Below are 20027 nucleotides of genomic sequence, written 5' to 3' on the forward strand. Positions count from 1 at the left end.
CCAGCTCAGAAAATCCTTGGGATTGATCCCAAATTCCCAAATTTTGGGGGCAATTCTGGAATTCCAGCTAAAAATCCCTGAAATTCCTAATTTTTGGGGGGGAATTCTGGAATTCCAGTTAAAAAATTCCTGAAATTCCCAATGTTTGGGATGAATTTTGGATTTCCAGCTCAGAAAATCCTGGGATTGATCCCAAATTCCTCATTTTTGGGGCTGAATTCAGTTAAAAATTCCAGGATTGATCCCAAATTCCCAATTTTTGGGGCTGAATCCCAGAAAATCCTGTTAAAAATCCCAGGATTGATCCCAAATTTTCAATTTTTGGGGCTGAATCTCCAGCTTAAAATTCCAGAGTTTATCCCAAATTCCCGAATTTTGTGGAGGAATTCTGAAATTCCAGTTCAAAAATCCCAGGATTGATCCCAAATTTCCAATTTTGGGGAGGAATTCTGGAATTCCAGCCAAAAATCCCTGAAATTCCCAATATATGGGGAGGAATTCTGGAATTCCAGCTAAAAAATCCCTGAAATTCCCAATTTTTGGGGATGAATTTTCAATTTCCAGCCAAAAAATCCCAAAAATTCCCAATTTTTGGGGAGGAATTTTCATTTTCCAGCCAAAAAATCCCTGAAATTCCCAATTTTTTGGGATGAATTTTGGATTTCCAGCTCAGAAAATCCCAGGATTTCTCAATAAATTCCCAAAATTTTTAGGATGGATTTTGGATTTTAAAATTCCCAGAGATTGATCCTAAATTCCCAATTTTTGGGGCTGAATCCCAGAAAATCCTGTTAAAAATCCCAGGATTGATCCCAAATTCCCAATTTTGGGGAGGAATTCTGGAATTCCAGCCAAAAATCCCTGAAATTCCCAATTTTTGGGGAGGAATTCTGGAATTCCAGCTCAAAAAATCCCTAAAATTCCCAATTTTTGGGGAGGAATTTTCGATTTCCAGCTAAAAAATCCTGGGATTGATCCCAAATTCCCAATTTTTGGGAGGAATTCTGGAATTCCAGCTAAAAATCCCTAAAATTCCTAATTTTTGGGGGGGAATTCTGGAATTCCAGTTAAAAAATTCCTGAAATTCCCAATTTTTTGGGGGAATTTTGGATTTCCAGCTCAGAAAATCCTGGGATTGATCCCAAATTCCTCATTTTTGGGGCTGAATTCAGTTAAAAATTCCAGGATTGATCCCAAATTCCCAATTTTTGGGGCTGAATCCCAGAAAATCCTGTTAAAAATCCCAGGATTGATCCCAAATTTTCAATTTTTGGAGCTGAATTCCAGTTAAAATTCCCAGGATTTATCCCAAATTCCCGAATTTTGTGGAGGAATTCTGGAATTCAGTTCAAAAATCCTGGGATTGATCCCAAATTCCCAATTTAGGGGAGGAATTCTGGAATTCCAATCTAAAATTCTGGGATTGATCCCAAATTCCCAATTTTTTGGGATGAATTTTGGATTTCCAGTTAAAAATCCCCGGATTTACCCCAAATATCCCAATTTTGGGGCTAAATTCCGCTTTAAATTCCCAGGATTAGATCCCAAATTCCCAATTTTTTGGGATAAATTTTGGATTTCCAGCTCAGAAAATCCTGGGATTGATCCCAAATTCCCAATTTATGGGGAGGAATTCTGGAATTCCTGTTTAAAATCCCATTATTTACCTCAAAATTCCCATTTTTGCCATGAATTTTGGAATTCCAGCTGAGAAAATCCCAGGATTTCTCAATAAATTCCCAAATTTTTTAGGATGGATTTTGGATTTTAAAATTCCCAATTTTTGGGGCTGAATTCCAGTTAAAATTCCCAGGATTTATCCCAAATTTTCAATTTTTGGGGCTGAATTTCCAGTTAAAAATCCCAGGATTTATCCCAAATTCCCAAATTTTGTGGAGGAATTCTGGAATTCCAGTTAAAAATCCCGGGATTGATCCCAAATTTTCAATTTTTGGGGTTAAATTCCAGTTAAAAAATCCCAGATTTACCCCAGATTCCCAATTTTGGGGATGAATTTTGGATTTCCAGCTCAGAAAATTCCGGGATTGATCCCAAATTCCCAAATTTTGGGATTTAATTTCCATTAAAAAATTCCAGGATTGATCCCAAATTCCCAAATTTTTGGATTTTTGTTTTTTCCAGAGGAAGGCACAGAAGGAGAATCCGGAGAAAAGGAAGAATCCAGAGGGGTGAGTGGGGAAAAATCCGGGAATTTTGGGAATTTTGGGAATTTCCAAAGGAATTTTGGGTGGGGAGAGGGAAAATTCTGGGATTTTGGGATTTCAGGGAGGGAAATTTTGGGATTTTTGGGATTTGAGGGAGGGAAATTTGGGGATTTTTGGGATTTCTGGAAGAGAAATTTTGGGATTTTTGGGATATAAGGGAGGGAAATTTTTGGATTTTGGGATTTCTGGAAGAGAAATTTTGGGATTTTGGGATTTGAGAAAGGGAAATTCTGAAATTTTGGGACTTTGGAATATAAGGGAGGAAAATTCTGGAATTTTGGGATTTGAGGGAGGGAAATTTGGGATTTCTGGAAGGGAAATTTTGGGATTTTGGGATTTCAGGGAGGAAAATTCTGAAATTTTGGGATTTCTGGAAGAGAAATTTTGGGATTTTGGGATATAAGGGAGGGAAATTTTGGGATTTTTGGGATTTGAGGAAGGGAAATTTGGGATTTTGGGATATGAGAAAGGGAAATTCTGAAATTTTGGGATTTTGGGATATAAGGGAGGGAAATTTGGAATTTTTGGGATTTCAGGAAGGGAAATTTTGGGAATTTTGGGATATGAGAAAGGGAAATTCTGAAATTTTGGGATTTGAGGAAGGGAAATTTTGGGATTTTGGGATTTCAGGAAGGGAAATTTGGGAATTTTGGGATTTCAGGGAGGGAAATTTTGGGATTTTGGGATTTCAGGGAGGGAAATTCTGGAATTTTGGGATTTCAGGGAGGGAAATTTGGAATTTTGGGATTTCAGGGAGGGAAATTTTGGGATTTTGGGATTTCTGGAAGGAAAACTTTGGAAATTTGGGGTCTGGGGAAGGGAAATTTGGGATTTTGGGATATAAGGGAGGGAAATTTGGGAATTTTTGGGATTTCAGGAAGGGAAATTTTGACTTTTTGGGGTCTTAAGGAGGAAAATTTGGGATTTTGGGATTTGAGGGAGAGAAATTCTGGAATTTTGGGATATAAGGGAGGGAAATTTTTGGGATTTGAAAATTCCTGAATTTTTGGTTTTTCAGGAAGGGGAGGATGAGGAGGGAAGAGATTCTGAGAAAGGTGAGTTGGGAATTCCAGGGAAAATTCCAGGGAAAATTCCAGAAATTCCTGGGGATTTTCCAGGAGTTCGGAGGGGAGGAAAATCCTGGGAATTTTGAAAATTTGGTGAAGAAAATTGAGAGATTTTCAGGAATCTGGGGAAGAAAATCCAGGAAAATTTTGGGAATTTGGGATTGGGGGAGAATTTTGGTTTGGATTTATTGGGATTTTTGGGTTGGATTTCCTGGAATTTTGGTTTTTCTGGGATTTTGGGTTGGATTTCCTGGGATTTTGAATTTTTTTTGGGATTTTGGGCTGATTTCTTTGGAATTTGAATTTCCTTGGATTTTAAGCTGGATTTCCTTGGATTTTTGGGCTGATTTCTTTGGAATTTAGTGTTGGAATTTCTGGGATTTTGGGCTGGATTTCCTGGGATTTTGAATTTTTTTGGGATTTTTGGGTTGAATTTCCTTGGATATTTGGACTGATTTTTTTGGAATTTTGGATTGGATTTCCTGGGATTTTTACGTTGGATTTCTTGGGATTTTTGATTTGAATTTCCTGGGATTTTTGTGCCGGAATTCCATTGGAATTTGGGTTGGATTTCCTGGGATTTTTGGGTTGGATTTCCTTGGAATTTGGCCTGATTTCCTCGGCTTGGAATTCCTGGAATTTTGGGCTGATTCCCTGAGATTTTGGGTTGGATTTTGGGCTGAATTCCTTGGATTTTGGATTTCCTTGGATTTTGGATTTCCTTGGAATTTGAGCTGGATTTCCTGGAATTTTGGGTTGAAATTCCTTGGATATTGGGGTTCCTTTCTTTGGAATTTAGGGTTGGAATTCCTGGAATTTTGGGCTGATCCCTGGGATTTTGGGTTGGATTTCCTTGGGATGATTTCCTGGGATTTTTGGGCTGAATCCCTGAGATTTTGGGTTGGATTTCCTTGGATTCAGAGTTGGAATTCCTGGAATTTGGGCCGATTTCCTGGGATTTAGGGTTGGATTCCCTGGGATTTTGGGCTGATTTCTTTGGAATTTGGGTTGGATTTATTGGCATTTTGAATTTCCTTGGGATTTTTGTATTGGATTTCTTGGGATTTTTGGGCTGGAATTTCCTTGGATATTTGGACTGATTCCTTTGGAATTTGGGGTTGGATTTCCTGGGATTTTTGCGTTGGATTTCTTGGGATTTTTGGGTTAAATTTCCTGGGATTTGGGGCTGGAATTTCATTGGAATTTGGGCTGATTCCTTTGGAATTTGGGTTGGATTTATTGGCATTTTGAATTTTCTTGGGATTTTTGTGTTGGATTTTTGGGTTGAATTTCCTGGGATTTTTGAGCTGGAATTCCATTGGAATTTGGGTTGGATTTCCTGGCATTTTGAATTTTCTTGGGATTTTTGATTTGAATTTCCTGGGATTTTTGGGCTGGAATTCCATTGGAATTTGGCCTGATTTCCTTGCCTTGGAATTCCTGGAATTTGGACTGATTTCTTTGGAATTTTGGGTTGGATTTCCTGGGACTTTTTGACTGGAATTCCATTGGAATTTGACCTGATTTCCTTGGCTTGGAATTCCTGGAATTTTGGGCTGATTCCCTGAGATTTTGGGTTGGATTTTGGGTTGCATTCCCTGGGATTTGGGGCTGGAATTCCATTGGAATTTGGGGTTGGATTTCCTGGGATTTTGAATTTCCTGGGATTTTTGCATTGGACTTTTTGGGATTTTTGGACTGGAATTCCATTGGAATTTGGGTTGGATTTATTGGCATTTTGAATTTCCTTGGGATTTTTGGGCTGGAATTTCATTGGAATTTGGGCTGATTTCTTTGGAATTTGGGTTGGATTTATTGGCATTTTGAATTTCCTTGGGATTTTTGTATTGGATTTTTGGGTTGAATTTCCTGGGATTTTTGGGCTGGAATTCCATTGGAATTTGGGTCGGAATTCCTGGATTTTGAATTTTCTTGGGATTTTTGTGTTGGATTTTTGGGCTGGAATTCCATTGGAATTTAGAATTATTTCCTTGGCTTGGAATTCCTGGAATTTTGGGCCGATTCCCTGAGATTTTGAGCTGGATTTTCGCTGGATTCCCAGTGAAATTCCCAAATTTCCCATTTTCCCAGGGGCCCTGAGCAATCCCGAGGAGAATCCGGAGCTTTCCCAGCCGAGGCCGAAGCTCCCGAGGAAATCCCAGGAGCGGCAGAAGAGGCGGCACCGGGACCGCATGGTCGAGAGGTGAAAATCCCCAAATTCCCTTTTTTTTGGGAATTTTTTCCTTTTTTGGAAATATTTCTTTTTTTTTTTAGGGAATATTTCTGCTTTTTTAGGGATTTTCCCCTTTTTTAATGGATTTTTTTCCCGCTGTTCCCCATTCCCATTTTCCCCATTATTTATTTTCCCCATTATTTTCCCCATTTTCCCCACAATTTTCCCCATAATTTTCCCCAAATTTTCCCCATCAATTTCCCCATTTTTCCCATAAATTTTCCCCATATTTCCCCATAATTTCCCCCCAAAATTTCCCATAAATTTCCCATAATTTCCCCCATTTTCCCCATAATTTTCCCCAATTTTCCCCATTATTTTCCCCCAGTTTTTCCCCATTGTTTTTCCTTGTTTTCCTCCAATTTTTCCCCATAATTTTCTCCCAATTTTTCCCCAATTTTCCCCCATTTTCCCCATAATTTTCCCCATAATTTTCCCCGATTTTTCCCCATAATTTTACCCATTTTTCCCCATTTTCCCCATAATTTTCCCCGATTTTTCCCATAATTTTCCCCAATTTCCCCCAATTTTTCCCCATTATTTTTCCCAATTTTTCCCCATTATTTTCTCCAATCTTCCCCACAATTTTCCCCATTATTTTCCTCATTTTCCCCCCAATTTTTCCCCATAATTTCCCCATTTTTTCCCCATTATTTTCCCCCATAATTTCCCCATATTTTCCCCCATATTTTCCCCATATTTTACCCCATTTTTTCCCCTTTTTTCCCCATAATTTTCCCCATTATTTTCCCCATTACTTTCCCATTTTTTCCCCATTATATTCCTGAATTTTCCCCATATTTTCCCCATTATTTTCCCTTATTTTCCCCCTAAATTTCCCCAATTTTTCCCCATTTTTCCCATAAATTTTCCCCATATTTCCCCATAATTTTCCCCCATTTTTCCCCATAATTTTCCCCATTTTTCCCCATAATTTTGCCCATTTTTCCTCATTATTTTTCCCCAATTTTTCCCCATAATTTTCCCCACAATTTTCCCAATTATTTCCCATAATTTCCCCAATTTTTTCTCCATTATTTTCCCCGTTTTCCCCATTATTTTTCCCCTATTTTCCCCATAATTTTCCCCATTATTTTTCCCCATAATTTTCCCCATATTTTCCCCATAATTCCCAGATTATTTCCCCTATTTTCCCCATAATTTTCCCCAATTTCCCCCAGTATTTTCCCCATTATTTTCTCCAATTTTCCCATTATTTTCCCCATTATTTTCTCCAATTTTCCCCAATTTTTCCCAATAATTTTCCCCATTATATTCCTGAATTTTCCCCATATTTTCCCCATTATTTTCCCCCACAATTTTCCCCATTACTTTCCCCATAATTTTCCCATTTTTCCCCATTATATTCCCGAATTTTCCCCATATTTTCCCCATTATTTTCCCCATAATTTTCCCCAATTTCCCCCAATTTTTCCCCAATTTTTCCCATAATTTTCCCAATTTTTCCCCCATTTTTCCCCATAATTTCCCCATATTTTACCCCATTTTTCCCTCCTAATCCCATTATTTCCCCCGCAGGATCCAGTTCGTTTGCTCTCTCTGCAAGTTCCGGACGTTCTTTGAGGACGAGATCCGGCAGCACCTGGAGAGCAAATTCCACCAGGAGCATTTCCGGTTCGTGGGGGCGCGGCTGCCGGCGCGGACGGCCCAGTTCCTGCAGGTGCTTCGGCCTCATCCTCATCCTCATCCTCCTCATCCTCCTCCTCTCCTTTCCCTGCTTTTCCTGATTCCCCATTTCCCATTTCCGGTTCGTGGGGGCGCGGCTGCCGGCGCGGACGGCCCAGTTCCTGCAGGTGCCTTCCTCATCTTCCTCATCCTCATCTTCCTCATCCTCCTCATCCTCCTCCTCTCCTTTCCCTGCTATTCCTGATTCCCCATTTCCCCATTTCCCATTTCCGGTTCGTGGGGGCGCGGCTGCCGGCCCGGACAGCGCAGTTCCTGCAGGTGCCTTCGGCCTCACCTTCCTCACCTTCCTCATCCTCCTCATCTTCCTCATCTTCCTGCTCCTCTTCTTCCTCATCTTCCTCATCTTCCTCATCTTCCTCATCCTCCTCATCTTCCTCATCCTCCTCATCTTCCTCATCTTCCTCATCTTCCTCATCCTCTTCCTCCTCTTCCTCATCTTCCTCATCCTCCTCATCCTCCTCATCTTCCTCATCCTCCTCATCTTCCTCATCTTCCTCATCTTCCTCATCCTCCTCATCCTCCTCATCTTCCTCATCTTCCTCATCCTCCTCATCCTCCTCATCCTCCTCATCCTCCTCCTCTCCTTTTCCCCATTTCCCATTTCCAGTTCGTGGGGGCGCGGCTGCCGGCCCGGACGGCCCAGTTCCTGCAGGTGCCTTCGGCCTCATCCTCCTCATCTTCCTCCTCTTCCTCCTCTTCCTCCTTTTCCTGCTATTCCTGATTTCCCATTTCCAGTTCGTGGGGGCGCGGCTGCCGGCGCGGACGGCGCAGTTCCTGCAGGTGCCTTCGGCCTCATCCTCCTCATCCTCATCTTCCTCATCTTCCTCATCCTCCTCATCCTCCTCATCCTCCTCCTCTCCTTTTCCTGCTTTCCCCATTCCCCATTTCCCATTTCCAGTTCGTGGGGGCGCGGCTGCCGGCCCGGACGGCCAAATTCCTGCAGGTGCCTTCGGCCTCACCTTCCTCCTCTTCTTCCTTTTCTTCCTCTTTTTCCTCATTCTCCTTCTCTTCTTCCTCCTCTTCCTCTCCTTTTCCTGGTTTTCCTTTCCCTGATTTCCCATTTCCCATTTCCAGTTCATGGGCACCAAACTGCCCCAGCAGACAGCCCAGTTCCTGCAGGTGCCTTCGGCCTCATCCTCCTCTTCCTCCTCATCCTCCTCTTCCTCTCGTTTTCCTGCTTTCCCTTTTCCCCATTTCCCGTTTCCAGTTCGTGGGGACCAGGGTTAGGGTTCCCCCAGACAGCCCAGTTCCTGCAGGTGCCTTCGGCCTCACCTTCCTCCTCCTCCTCCTCCTCCTCTTCTTCTTTCTCCTTTTCTTCCTCCTTATCCTCTTCTTCCTTTCCTTTTGCTGCTTTTTCCTGGAACTCCCAGGGATTTTTGGGATGCTGATCCCAGGGAATTCCCATGGGTTTTTGCGATAATTCCCATGGGGTTTTGGGATGCTGATCTCATGGAATTCCCGTGGATTTTTGGGATAATTCCCGGGGATTTTTGTGATAATTCCCATGGATTTTTGGGAGGCTGATCTCATGGAATTCCTGTGGGTTTTTGGGATAATTCCCGGGGGTGTTTGGGATAATTCCCATGGGGTTTTGGGGATGCTGATCCCATGGAATTCCCGTGGATGTTTGGGATAATTCCCGTGGAATTTTGGGATAATTCACAGGGATTTTTGGGATAATTCCCGTGGATTTCTGGGATAATTCCTGTGGAATTTTGGGATAATTCCTGGGGATTTTTGGGATAATTTCCGTGGGTTTTTGGGATAATTCCTGGGGAATTTTGGGATGCTGATCCATGGAATTCCCATGGATTTTTGGGATAATTCCCGGGGATGTTTGGGATAATTCCCGTGGATGTTTGGGATAATTCCCGTGGATGTTTGGGATAATTCCCGTGGGTTTTTGGGATGCTGATCCCATGGAATTCCCGTGGATGTTTGGGATAATTCCCATGGATTTTTGGGATAATTCCCGGGGATTTTTGGGATGCTGATCCCGGGGAATTCCCGTGGATTTTTGGGATGATCCCAGGGAATTCCTGTGCATGTTTGGTTTAATTCCCATGGGGTTTTGGGATGCTGATCCCATGGAATTCCCATGGGTTTTTGCGATAATTCCCGGGGATGTTTGGGATAATTCCCCGGGATTTTTGGGATAATTCCTGTGGAATTTTGGGATAATTCCCAGGGATTTTTGGGATAATTCCCGGGGATTTTTGGGATGCTGATCCCAAGGAATTCCCATGGATTTTTGGGATAATTCCCGGGGATTTTTGTGATGCAGATCCCATGGAATTCCTGTGGGTTTTTGGGATAATTCCGGGGATTTTTGGGATAATTCCCGTGGATGTTTGGGATAATTCCCGTGGGTTTTTGGGATGCTGATCCCATGGAATTCCCGTGGATGTTTGGGATAATTCCCATGGATTTTTGGGATGCTGATCCCATGGTTTTTTGGGATAATTCCTGGGGATTTTTGGGATAATTCCCATGGGTTTTTGGGATAATTCCCGGGGATTTTTGGGATAATTCCCGGGGATTTTTGGGATGCTGATCCCATGGAATTCCCGTGGTTTTTTGGGATAATTCCTGGGGATTTTTGGGATAATTCCCATGGATTTTTGGGATAATTCCCGGGGATGTTTGGGATAATTCCCGGGGATTTTTGGGATAATTCCTGGGGATTTTTGGGATGCTGATCCCATGGAATTCCTGGGATTTTTGGGATAATTCTTGGGGATTTTTGGGATAATTCCTCGGGATTTTTGGGATAATTCCTCGGGATTTTTGGGATAATTCCCATGGATTTTTGGGATAATTCTAGGGGATTTTTGGGATAATTCCCATGGGTTTTGGGGATGCTGATCCCATGGAATTCCCGTGGATTTTTGGGATAATTCCTGGGGATTTTTGGGATAATTCTTGGGGATTTTTGGGATAATTCCTCGGGATTTTTGGGATAATTCCTGTGGATTTTTGGGATAATTCCCATGGATTTTTGGTATAATTCCCATGGATTTTTGGGATAATTCCCATGGATGTTTGGGATAATTCCTGGGGATTTTTGGGATAATTCCCGGGGATGTTTGGGATAATTCCCGTGGATGTTTGGGATAATTCCTGTGGATTTTTGGGATAATTCCCATGGGTTTTTGGGATAATTCCCGGGGATTTTTGGGATGCTGATCCCAAGGATTCCTCCAGGAGTACGTGGCCAACAAGACGCGGAAGACGGAGGAGCGGCGCCGCGGGATCCGGGACATCAACGCCGTCATCCAGCAGATCCACAGGGAGCAGGACCTCACCCAGGGTACCCAAAACACCCCAAAATATCCCAAAAATGTCCCAAAAAATACACCAAAAATATCCAAAAAATATCCCAAAAATGTCCCTAAAAATACCCCAAAAATATCCTAAAATATCCCAAAAATACCCCAAAAATACACCAAGAATACACCAAAAATAGCTCAAAAATATCTCAAAATATCCCAAAACCCCAGGAATGGGGCTGGGAATGGGATCTGGGAATGGGAGATCCACAGGGAGCAGGAGCTGACCCAGGGTACCCCAAAAACCCCAAAATATCCCAAAATCCCGGGAATGGGGCTGGGAATGGGATTTGGGGGATTCCCAGCAGGATTTGGGGGAATTCACCCCATTCCATGATCCCAGATCCCAGATCCCAAATCCCAATTTCTGTTTCCCAGAGCTGGGCCTGGAGCACTGGGGATCCCAGATCCCAATCCCTGATCCAAATCCCATTCCCTGATCCAATTCCCAGATCCCCGATCCCATTCCCTGATCCCATTCCCAGATCCCAATCCCTGATCCCATTCCCAGATCCCAATCTCTGTTCCCAGAGCTGGGCCTGGAGCTCTGGGATCCCTGATCCCATTCCCAGCTCCCAAATCCCAATCCCAGATCCTGTTCCTGTTGCAGAGCTGGGCCTGGAGCACTGGGGATCCCAGATCCCAATCCCTGATCCCATTCCCAGATCCCCGATCCCAATTTCTGTTTCCCAGATCTGGGCCTGGAGCACTGGGGATCCCAGATCCCATTCCCAGATCCCAATCCCAGATCCCATTCCCTGATCCCAGATCCCAATCCCAGATCCCGTTCCTGTTGCAGAGCTGGGCCTGGAGCACTGGGGATCCCAAATCCCATTCCCAAATCCCAGATCCCAATCCCTGATCCCATTCCCAGCTCCCTGATCCCAGTTTCTGTTCCCAGAGCTGGGCCTGGAGCACTGGGGATCCCAGATCCCAATCCCTGATCCCATTCCCAAATCCCATATCCCATTTTCTGTTCCCAGAGCTGGGCCTGGAGCACTGAGGATCCCAAATGCCATTCCCTGATCCCATTCCCAGATCCCTGATCCCAATCCCAGATCCCTGATCCCAATTTCTGTTCCCCAGACCTGGGCCTGGAGCACTGGGGATCCCAGATCCCAATCCCAAATCCCATTCCCTGATCCCAGATCCCAATTTCTGATCCCGTTCCTGTTGCAGAGCTGGGCCTCGAGCACTGAGGATCCCAGATCCCATTCCCAAATCCCAATCCCAGATCGCAATCCCAGATTCCATTCCCAGATCCTTGATCCCAAATCCCCATTCCCAAATCCCTGATCCCAATCCCTGATCCCGTTTCTGTTTCCAGAGCTGGGCCTGGAGCACTGGGGATCCCAGATCCCATTCCCTGATCCCAATCCCAGATCCCATTCCCAGATCCCAGATCCCAGATCCCATTCCCAGATCCCATTCCCAGATCCCTGATCCCAATCCCTGATCCCGTTCCTGTTGCAGAGCTGGGCCTGGAGCACTGGGGATCCCAGATCCCAATCCCTGATCCCATTCCCAGATCCCATTCCCAATCCCTGATCCCGTTCCTGTTGCAGAGCTGGGCCTGGAGCACTGGGGATCCCTGATCCCATTCCCAGATCCCATTCCCAGATTCCCTGATCCCGTTCCTGTTTCCAGAGCTGGGCCTGGAGCACTTTGTGCGCAGGGTGGAGGCCGCTCACTGCTCTGCCTGCGACCTCCTGCTGCCCATGCACTGGGGATCCATCCAGAGACACCTGCGAGCGCCCGAGCACGGCCACAACCGCAGGGTGAGCCTGAAACCTGGGAATTCATACTGGGAATTATACTGGGATCCACCCAAACCCTGGGTATGTACAGTGGGATCCACTGGGGATCCATCCAGAGGCACCTGAGAGCGCCCGAGCACGGCCACAACCGCAGGGTGAGCTGGGATGGATCCCTGAGATCCAGAAAAACCCTGGGAATTTATACTGGGATCCACTCTGAAACCTGGGAATTTATACTGGGAATGACACTGGGATCCACTGGGATCCATAAAAACCGTGGGGATTCACACTGGGATCCATCCAGAGACACCTGAGAGCGCCCGAGCACGGCCACAACCGCAGGGTGAGCTTGAAACCTGGGAATTTGTACTGGGATCCACCCTGAAATGTGGGAATGTTCACTGGGATCCACTGGGATCCACAAAACCCCTGGGAATGTACACTGGGATCCACTGGGGATCCATCCAGAGACACCTGAGAGCGCCCGAGCACGGCCACAACCGCAGGGTGAGCCCCCCATCATCCCTGGGATCCCCAAAAATCCTGGGAATTACACTGGGATCCACCCAAACCCTGGGGATTACACTGGTATCCATTGAAACCCTGGGGATTCACACTGGGATCCATCCAGAGACACCTGAGAGCGCCCGAGCACGGCCACAACCGCAGGGTGAGCCTGGGATGGATCCCTGAGATCCATAAAAACCTGGGAATGTACACTGAGATCCATCCAAACCCCGGGAATGTGCACTGGGATCCATCCAGAGACACCTGAGAGCGCCCGAGCACGGCCACAACCGCAGGGTGAGCCTGAAACCTGGGAATTTGTACTGGGATCCACTGGGGATCCATCCAAACCCTGGGAATGTACAGTGGGATCCATAAAAATCCTGGGGATTCACACTGGGATCCATCCAGAGACACCTGAGAGCGCCCGAGCACGGCCACAACCGCAGGGTGAGCTGGGATGGATCCCTGAGATCCATAAAAAACCTGGGAATTTGTACTGGGATCCATCCTGAAACCTGGGAATGTACCCTGGGATCCATAAAAACCCTGGGAATTACACTGGGATCCACTGGGGATCCATCCAGAGGCACCTGAGAGCGCCCGAGCACGGCCACAACCGCAGGGTGAGCCCCCCATCATCCCTGGGATCCCCAAAAATCCTGGGAATTACACTGGGATCCACCCAAACCCTGGGAATGACACTGGGATCCATAAAAACCCTGGGAATGTGCACTGGGATCCATCCAGAAACACCTGCGAGCCCCGAGCACGGCCACAACCGCAGGGTGAGCCTGGAACCTGGGAATTCATACTGGGAATTACACTGGGATCCATCTAAACCCTGGGAATGTACACTGAGATCCATAAAAACCCTGGGAATTACACTGGGATCCATCCAGAGACACCTGAGAGCGCCCGAGCACGGCCACAACCGCAGGGTGAGCTGGGATGGATCCCTGAGATCCATAAAAACCTGGGAATTTGTACTGGGATCCATTGAAACCCTGGGAATGCACCATGGTATCCATTGAAACCCTGGGGATTCACACTGGGATCCATCCAGAGGCACCTGAGAGCGCCCGAGCACGGCCACAACCGCAGGGTGAGCCTGAAATACACCCTAAAACCTGGAATTTATACTGGGATCCATAAAAATCCTGGGAATGTACACTGGGATCCATCCAAACCCCGGGAATGTACAGTGGGATCCATAAAAACCCTGGGAATTCACACTGGGATCCACCCTGAAACCTGGGAATGTGCCCTGGGATCCATCCAGAGACACCTGAGAGCGCCCGAGCACGGCCACAACCGCAGGGTGAGCTGGGATGGATCCCTGAGATCCATAAAAAAACTGGGAATTAGTACTGGGATCCATAAAAACCCTGGGAATGTGCACTGGGATCCATTGAAACCCTGGGGATTCACACTGGGATCCATCCAGAGACACCTGAGAGCGCCCGAGCACGGCCACAACCGCAGGGTGAGCCCCCCATCATCCCTGGGATCCATAAAAAACCTGGGAATTTGTACTGGGATCCATAAAAACCCTGGGAATGTACCCTGGGATCCATCCAGAGGCACCTGCGAGCGCCCGAGCACGGCCACAACCGCAGGGTGAGCATGGAATACATCCTGAAATCTGGGAATTGATACTGGGAATGACACTGGGATCCATCCTGAAATGTGGGAATGACACTGGGATCCATTGAAACCATGGGAATGTGCACTGGGATCCACTGGGGATCCATCCAGAGGCACCTGAGAGCGCCCGAGCACGGCCACAACCGCAGGGTGAGCCCCCCATCATCCCTGGGATCCAGAAAAACCTTGGGAATTTGTACTGGATCCACCCAAACCCTGGGAATGTACACTGGGATCCATTGAAACCCTGGGAATTACACTGGGATCCATCCTGAAACCTGGGAATGTACACTGGGATCCATTGAGACCCTGGAATTACACTGGGATCCATCCTGAAACCTGGGAATTTATACTGGAATCCACTGGGATCCATCCAAACCCTGGGAATGACACTGGAATCCACAAAAACCATGGGAATGTGCACTGGGATCCACTGGGATCCATTCAGAAACACCTGAGAGCGCCCGAGCACGGCCACAACCGCAGGGTGAGCCTGGGATGGATCCCTGAGATCCATAGAAATCCTGGGAATGTACACTGGGATCCACCTGAAATGTGGGAATGACACCGGGATCCATAAAAACCCTGGGAATTTATACTGGGAATTACACTGAGATCCACTGGGATCCATAAACCCCCTGGGAATTCCCACTGGGATCCACTGGGATCCACCCAAATCCTGGGAATTTCTAGAGGGATCCACCCAAACATTCTGGGAATGTGCACCAGGACCCACCTGGAAACCTGGGGGATCCACTGGGATCCATCCAAATCCTGGGAATTCACACCAGGATCCTCCAAAACCCTGGGAATTCCTGGGGGGATCCACCCCAAAATCCTGGGAATGACACCGGGATCCACCTGAAATGTGGGAAGTAAACCAGGAAATTCCCAGAGAATTCCCGATTTTTCCAGGCCATGCTGGAGCAATCCAAGCGAGCGTCGCTGGCGGTGGCGCGGAGCATCCTCAACAACAAACTGATCAGCAGCAAACTGCAGAGCTTCCTGCAGGTGGGAATTCGGGAATTCGGGAATTTCGGGAATTTTTAGGAATGTTGGGAGGTTTTGGGGGAATTTTTTGGGAATTTTTGGGGTTTTTGTTGGGAATTTTTGGGAGTTTTTGTTGGGATTTTTGGGGTATTTTTTGGGAAATATTTTGGATTTTTGAGCGGTTATTTTGGGAATTTTTGGGATTTTTTGGAAATTTTTAGGAATGTTAGAAGGTTTTGGGGAATTTTTGGGGAATTTTTTGGGAATTTTTTGGGAAGTCTGAGGGGTTTAGGGGAATTTTGTGGGAATTTTTGAGGGATTCTGGGGTCTTCTCAGGGAATATTTTGGATTTTTGGAGTTTTTTTAGGAATTTTCAGGAGATTTTTGGAATTTTGGGGGTATTTTTTGGGAATTTTTAGGAGTTTTTTGGGGAATATTTTGGATTTTTGAGGGGTTTTGTGGGATTTTTAAAGGGATTTTCAGGAGATGTTTGGGGATTTTTGGGAATTTTTTGGGAATTTTTTGGGAATTTTTGAGGGATTTGGGGCAGATTTTGGGTGTTCTCAGAGAATATTTTGGATTTTTGGGGTTTTTTTAGGAATTTTCAGGGGGTTTTGGGAAATTTTTGGGAATTTTTGGGAATTCTGAGGGGTTTGGGGGAGATTTTGGGGAATTTTTTGGGACTTTCTGGGGAATATTTTGGATTTTTTCGGGGGTTTGGAGGGGTTTTTTTTGGAATTTTCAGGAGATTTTTGGGAGGATTTTTGGAAATTTTTTGGGAATTTTGGAGGGGTTGGGTGGAGATTTTTGGGTTTTCTTGGGAATTTTTGGAGGTTTTTTGGGAATATTTTTGATTTCTGTGGGATTTTTTGGGAGTATTTTGGAGTTTGGGGGTTTTTTCTGGAACTTTTTGGGAATATTTTCTTTTTATGGGAAATTGTAGAGTTTTGGGGTTTTTGTGGGAATATTTTGGGAATTGCTGTTGTGGGAATATTTTGAGGTTTTGGGTGGGGATTTTTGGGAATATTTTGGGTTTTTTGGGATTATTTTGAAATTTTGAGGAGTTTTTGGGAATATTTTTGAGTTTGGGTTTTTTTGTGGGAATATTTTGAGGTTTTGAGGAATTTTTTTTGGGGAATATTTTGATTTTTAGGGAATATTTTGCAGTTTTGACGGTGAGTTTTGGGAATATTCCCATTTTTTCCTGGATTTGAGGCAATGGGAGGGTGAGAATTCCTTAAAGGGAGGCTCCAAATGGGAATTTTGGGAAAATTTTGGGAATTTTTTCCCTTTTTTCCAGGGGGAAAATCCATTCACGGACGATGCTGAGGAAAAGGAGGAGCACGAGGAAAATCCAACAGAGAATCCCCAAAATCCTGAGGAAAATCCCCAAAATCCAGAAAATCCCACAGAAAAACACCCAAATCCTGAAAATTCAACGAAAAATCCCCCAAATCCAGAAGAAAATCCTGAAAATCCCACAGAAAACCCCAAAAAAACGGAAGAAAATCCTGAAAATTCCACAGAAAATCTTGAAAATCCGGAGGAAAATCTGGAAAATTCTACAGAAAATCCCCAAAATCCGGAGGAAAATCTGGAAAATTCTACAGAAAATCCCCAAAATCTCAAGGATTCTGAGGAAAATCTGGAAGAATTGGAAGAAAATCCGGAAAATTCTGGGAAAATTCCGGAAAATTCTGAGGAAAAATCCAAGGAAAATGAAAATTCCGAGGAAATTTCAGCAGCCAAAAAGCAGCAAAAGGGACCAGGGACAAACCCAGAGGGGGAAAATTCCCAAAATTCCCAAATTTCCCAAAATTCCCCAAGTTCTGAGGAGGTCCCGGAAAGTTCTGGAAGGTTCCAGGAGTGAATCCTGCAGGGAAAAGGACCCGGAACGGCCCCAAATCCTGGAAATTCTGGGGATTCCTGGAAAAAAATGGGAATTTTCGTGGGTTTTTGGGAATTCCTGAGGAAAAAGGGGAATTTTCTTGGGTTTTTTGGGAATTTCTTGGGATAAAAGGGAATTTTGTGGAAGATTTTTTTGGGAATTCCTGAGGGGAAAAAGGAATTTTCTGGGATTTCTTGGAGAATTTCTGGGAAAAAAAGGGAATTTGAATTTTGTGGGGAATTTATGGGAAAACCAGGGAATTTTGTTGGATTTTTTGGGAATTTTGTTGGATTTTTGGGATTTCCTGGCATAATTTACGTGGATTTTTTTGGGAATTCCCAAGGGGAAAAGAGAATTTATTTGGGGTTTTTTGGGAATTTCTAGGGGAAAAAAGGGAATTTTGTTGGATTTCTTTAGGAATTTTGTTGGGGTTTTTGGGAATTTCCTTTTATTTCTTTGGGAATTCTTGGGAAAAAAGGGAATTTTTTTTTTTTTTTTTGGGAATTTCCAGCTGGGATTTTGTGGGAATTCCAGTCGGATTTTTGGGGAATTTCCAGTTGGGATTTTTAGGAATTTCCACCTGGGTTTTGTGGGAATTTCTGGGTGAATTATGGGGAATTTACAGCAGGATTTTTGGGATTTTCCAGTTGGAATTTGAGAAATTTCTGGGTGAATTTATGGGAATTTCCAGTTGGGATTTTTGGGAATTTCTGGGTGGATTTTTGGGAATTTCCAGCTGGATTTTGAGCAATTTCCACTTGGATTTTTAGGAATTTCCAGATGGGATTTGGGGAAATTTCCAGCTGGATTTTGGGAATTTCTACCTGGGATTTGTGGGAATTTCAGGCTGGGATTTTTGGGATTTTCCAGTTGGGATTTTTGGGAATTTCCAGCTGGAATTTTGGGAATTTTCAGCTGGGATTTGGGGGAATTTCTGGGTGGATTTTTGGGAATTTCCAGCTGGATTTTGAGCAATTTCCACTTGGAATTTGTGGGAATTTCCAGTTGGGATTTTGTGGGAATTTTTGGGTGAATTTCTGGGAATTTCCAGTTGGAATTGTGGGAACTTCCAGCTGGATTTTGGGGAATTTCCATGTGAGAATTTTAGGAATTTCCAGCTGGATTTTTTGGGGAATTTCCAGTTGGGATTTTGGGAATTTTCACCTGGATTTTATGGGAATTTCCCTCTAGATTATGGGAAATTTCCAGCTGGATTTGTGGGAATTTCCAATTTAAATTTGAGGAATTTCTGGATGGCATTTTTGGAGAATTTCCAGCTGGATTTGTGGGAATTTCCAGCTGGAATTTTAGGCATTTCTGGCTGGGATTTTTGGGAATTTCTGGGTGAATTTTTGGAATTTCCCAGTTGGGATTTGTGGGATTTCCCAGCTGGATTTTTGGAAATTTCCAGCTGGAATTTTGTACAATTTCCAGCTGGAATTTTTGGAATTTTCCACCTGAATTTTTGGGAATTTCAAGGTGGGATTTGAGGCATTTCTAGTTGGGATTTGTGGGAATTTCCAGGTGGATTTTTGGGAATTTCTGACTGGGATTTTTGGGAATTTCTGGGTGAATTTTTGGAATTTCCCAGTTGGGATTTGTGGGATTTCCCAGCTGGATTTTTGGGGAATTTCCAGCTGGAATTTTGGAAATTTCTGGCTGAGATTTGTGGGAATTTCCAGGTGGATTTTTGGGAATTTCAAGGTGGGATTTGAGGCATTTCTAGTTGGGATTTGTGGGAATTTCCAGGTGGATTTTTGGGAATTTCTGACTGGGATTTTTGGAATTTCCAGGTGGGATTTGAGGCATTTCTAGCTGGGATTTTTGGGAATTCCCAGCTGGAATTTTGGGATTTTTCCCTCAGGACTGGGCATTTTTCCAGGTGTTCAAGGCTGGAATTCCTCCCCCAGGATTTTCCAGGATTTCCCGTGGCTGTGGTTCCTTTTCCTGCTGTTTTCCTGATGTTTTCCTGTCGTTTTCCCCATTTTTCCCTCTGTTTTTCCCTGCCCTGAGCGTTCGGTGCCGTTGTGTCCGTTGTGATTGGGAGGAAATTCCCGAATTTCTGTGGATTTTAAAGGACTCCAGCTCAGCTCATCCCAATTTCTCATCTTTGCAAAAGCCCCAAAATACAAAATTCCCATTTTTTTGGGGTGTTGGTGGGGGTGGGGTTGGGATTTTCCTGCCCAAAATTGGGGAAATGTTGGAATTTGAGGGAGGAAATGAAGAATTTGGGGGGGAATTTGGGGTTTGGGATGGGGAAAATCCTTCAGGAATGGGAAAATTCCCATCAGAAATGGAAGAATTTCTTCTGGAATGGGGAAATTTCTGCCAGGATTGGGGAAATTTGTGCAAAAAAATGGGGAAATTCATTTTGGAATGGGGAAATTCCCATCAGAAAAAGGGAAAATTTCTTCAGGAATGGGGAAATTCTCAGAAAAGGGAAATTCTCCTTCAGGAATTGGGAAAATTTCTTCTGGAATGGGGAAATTCCTTCAGGATTGGGGAAATTTCTTCAGGAATGGGAAACTTCCTTCAGGAAAATTCTCCTTGAGAAAGGGAAATTTCCCTCCAGGATGGGGAAAATTTCTTCAGGATTGGGAAAGTTTGTGCAAAAAAAGGAGGAAATTCTTCTCAGGAAAGGGGAATTTCTGCCAGGAATTGAGGAAATTTTGTCAGG

General features: G+C 44.6%; 1 protein-coding gene across 3 annotated transcripts in view; it reads left to right on the forward strand.

The window, feature by feature from the left end:
• Nucleotides 1–17787, forward strand: part of LOC135441511 (A-kinase anchor protein 8-like) — a 31465-nt gene extending 13678 nt beyond the window's left edge. For all 3 annotated transcript variants that reach the window (XM_064701065.1, XM_064701066.1, XM_064701067.1), the window contains 8 exons: nucleotides 2143–2189; nucleotides 3244–3280; nucleotides 5384–5495; nucleotides 7065–7206; nucleotides 10437–10542; nucleotides 12209–12339; nucleotides 15388–15483; nucleotides 16763–17787. In XM_064701065.1, coding sequence (XP_064557135.1) covers nucleotides 2143–2189; nucleotides 3244–3280; nucleotides 5384–5495; nucleotides 7065–7206; nucleotides 10437–10542; nucleotides 12209–12339; nucleotides 15388–15483; nucleotides 16763–17332 — 1241 coding nt within the window. In that variant the 3' untranslated portion in view covers nucleotides 17333–17787. The remainder of the gene's footprint in view (nucleotides 1–2142; nucleotides 2190–3243; nucleotides 3281–5383; nucleotides 5496–7064; nucleotides 7207–10436; nucleotides 10543–12208; nucleotides 12340–15387; nucleotides 15484–16762) is intronic.
• Nucleotides 17788–20027: the final 2240 nt, after the last annotated feature.

Source organism: Zonotrichia leucophrys, unplaced genomic scaffold (assembly GCF_028769735.1).
Source record: "Zonotrichia leucophrys gambelii isolate GWCS_2022_RI unplaced genomic scaffold, RI_Zleu_2.0 Scaffold_320_59343, whole genome shotgun sequence".
Taxonomy (NCBI): domain Eukaryota; kingdom Metazoa; phylum Chordata; class Aves; order Passeriformes; family Passerellidae; genus Zonotrichia; species Zonotrichia leucophrys.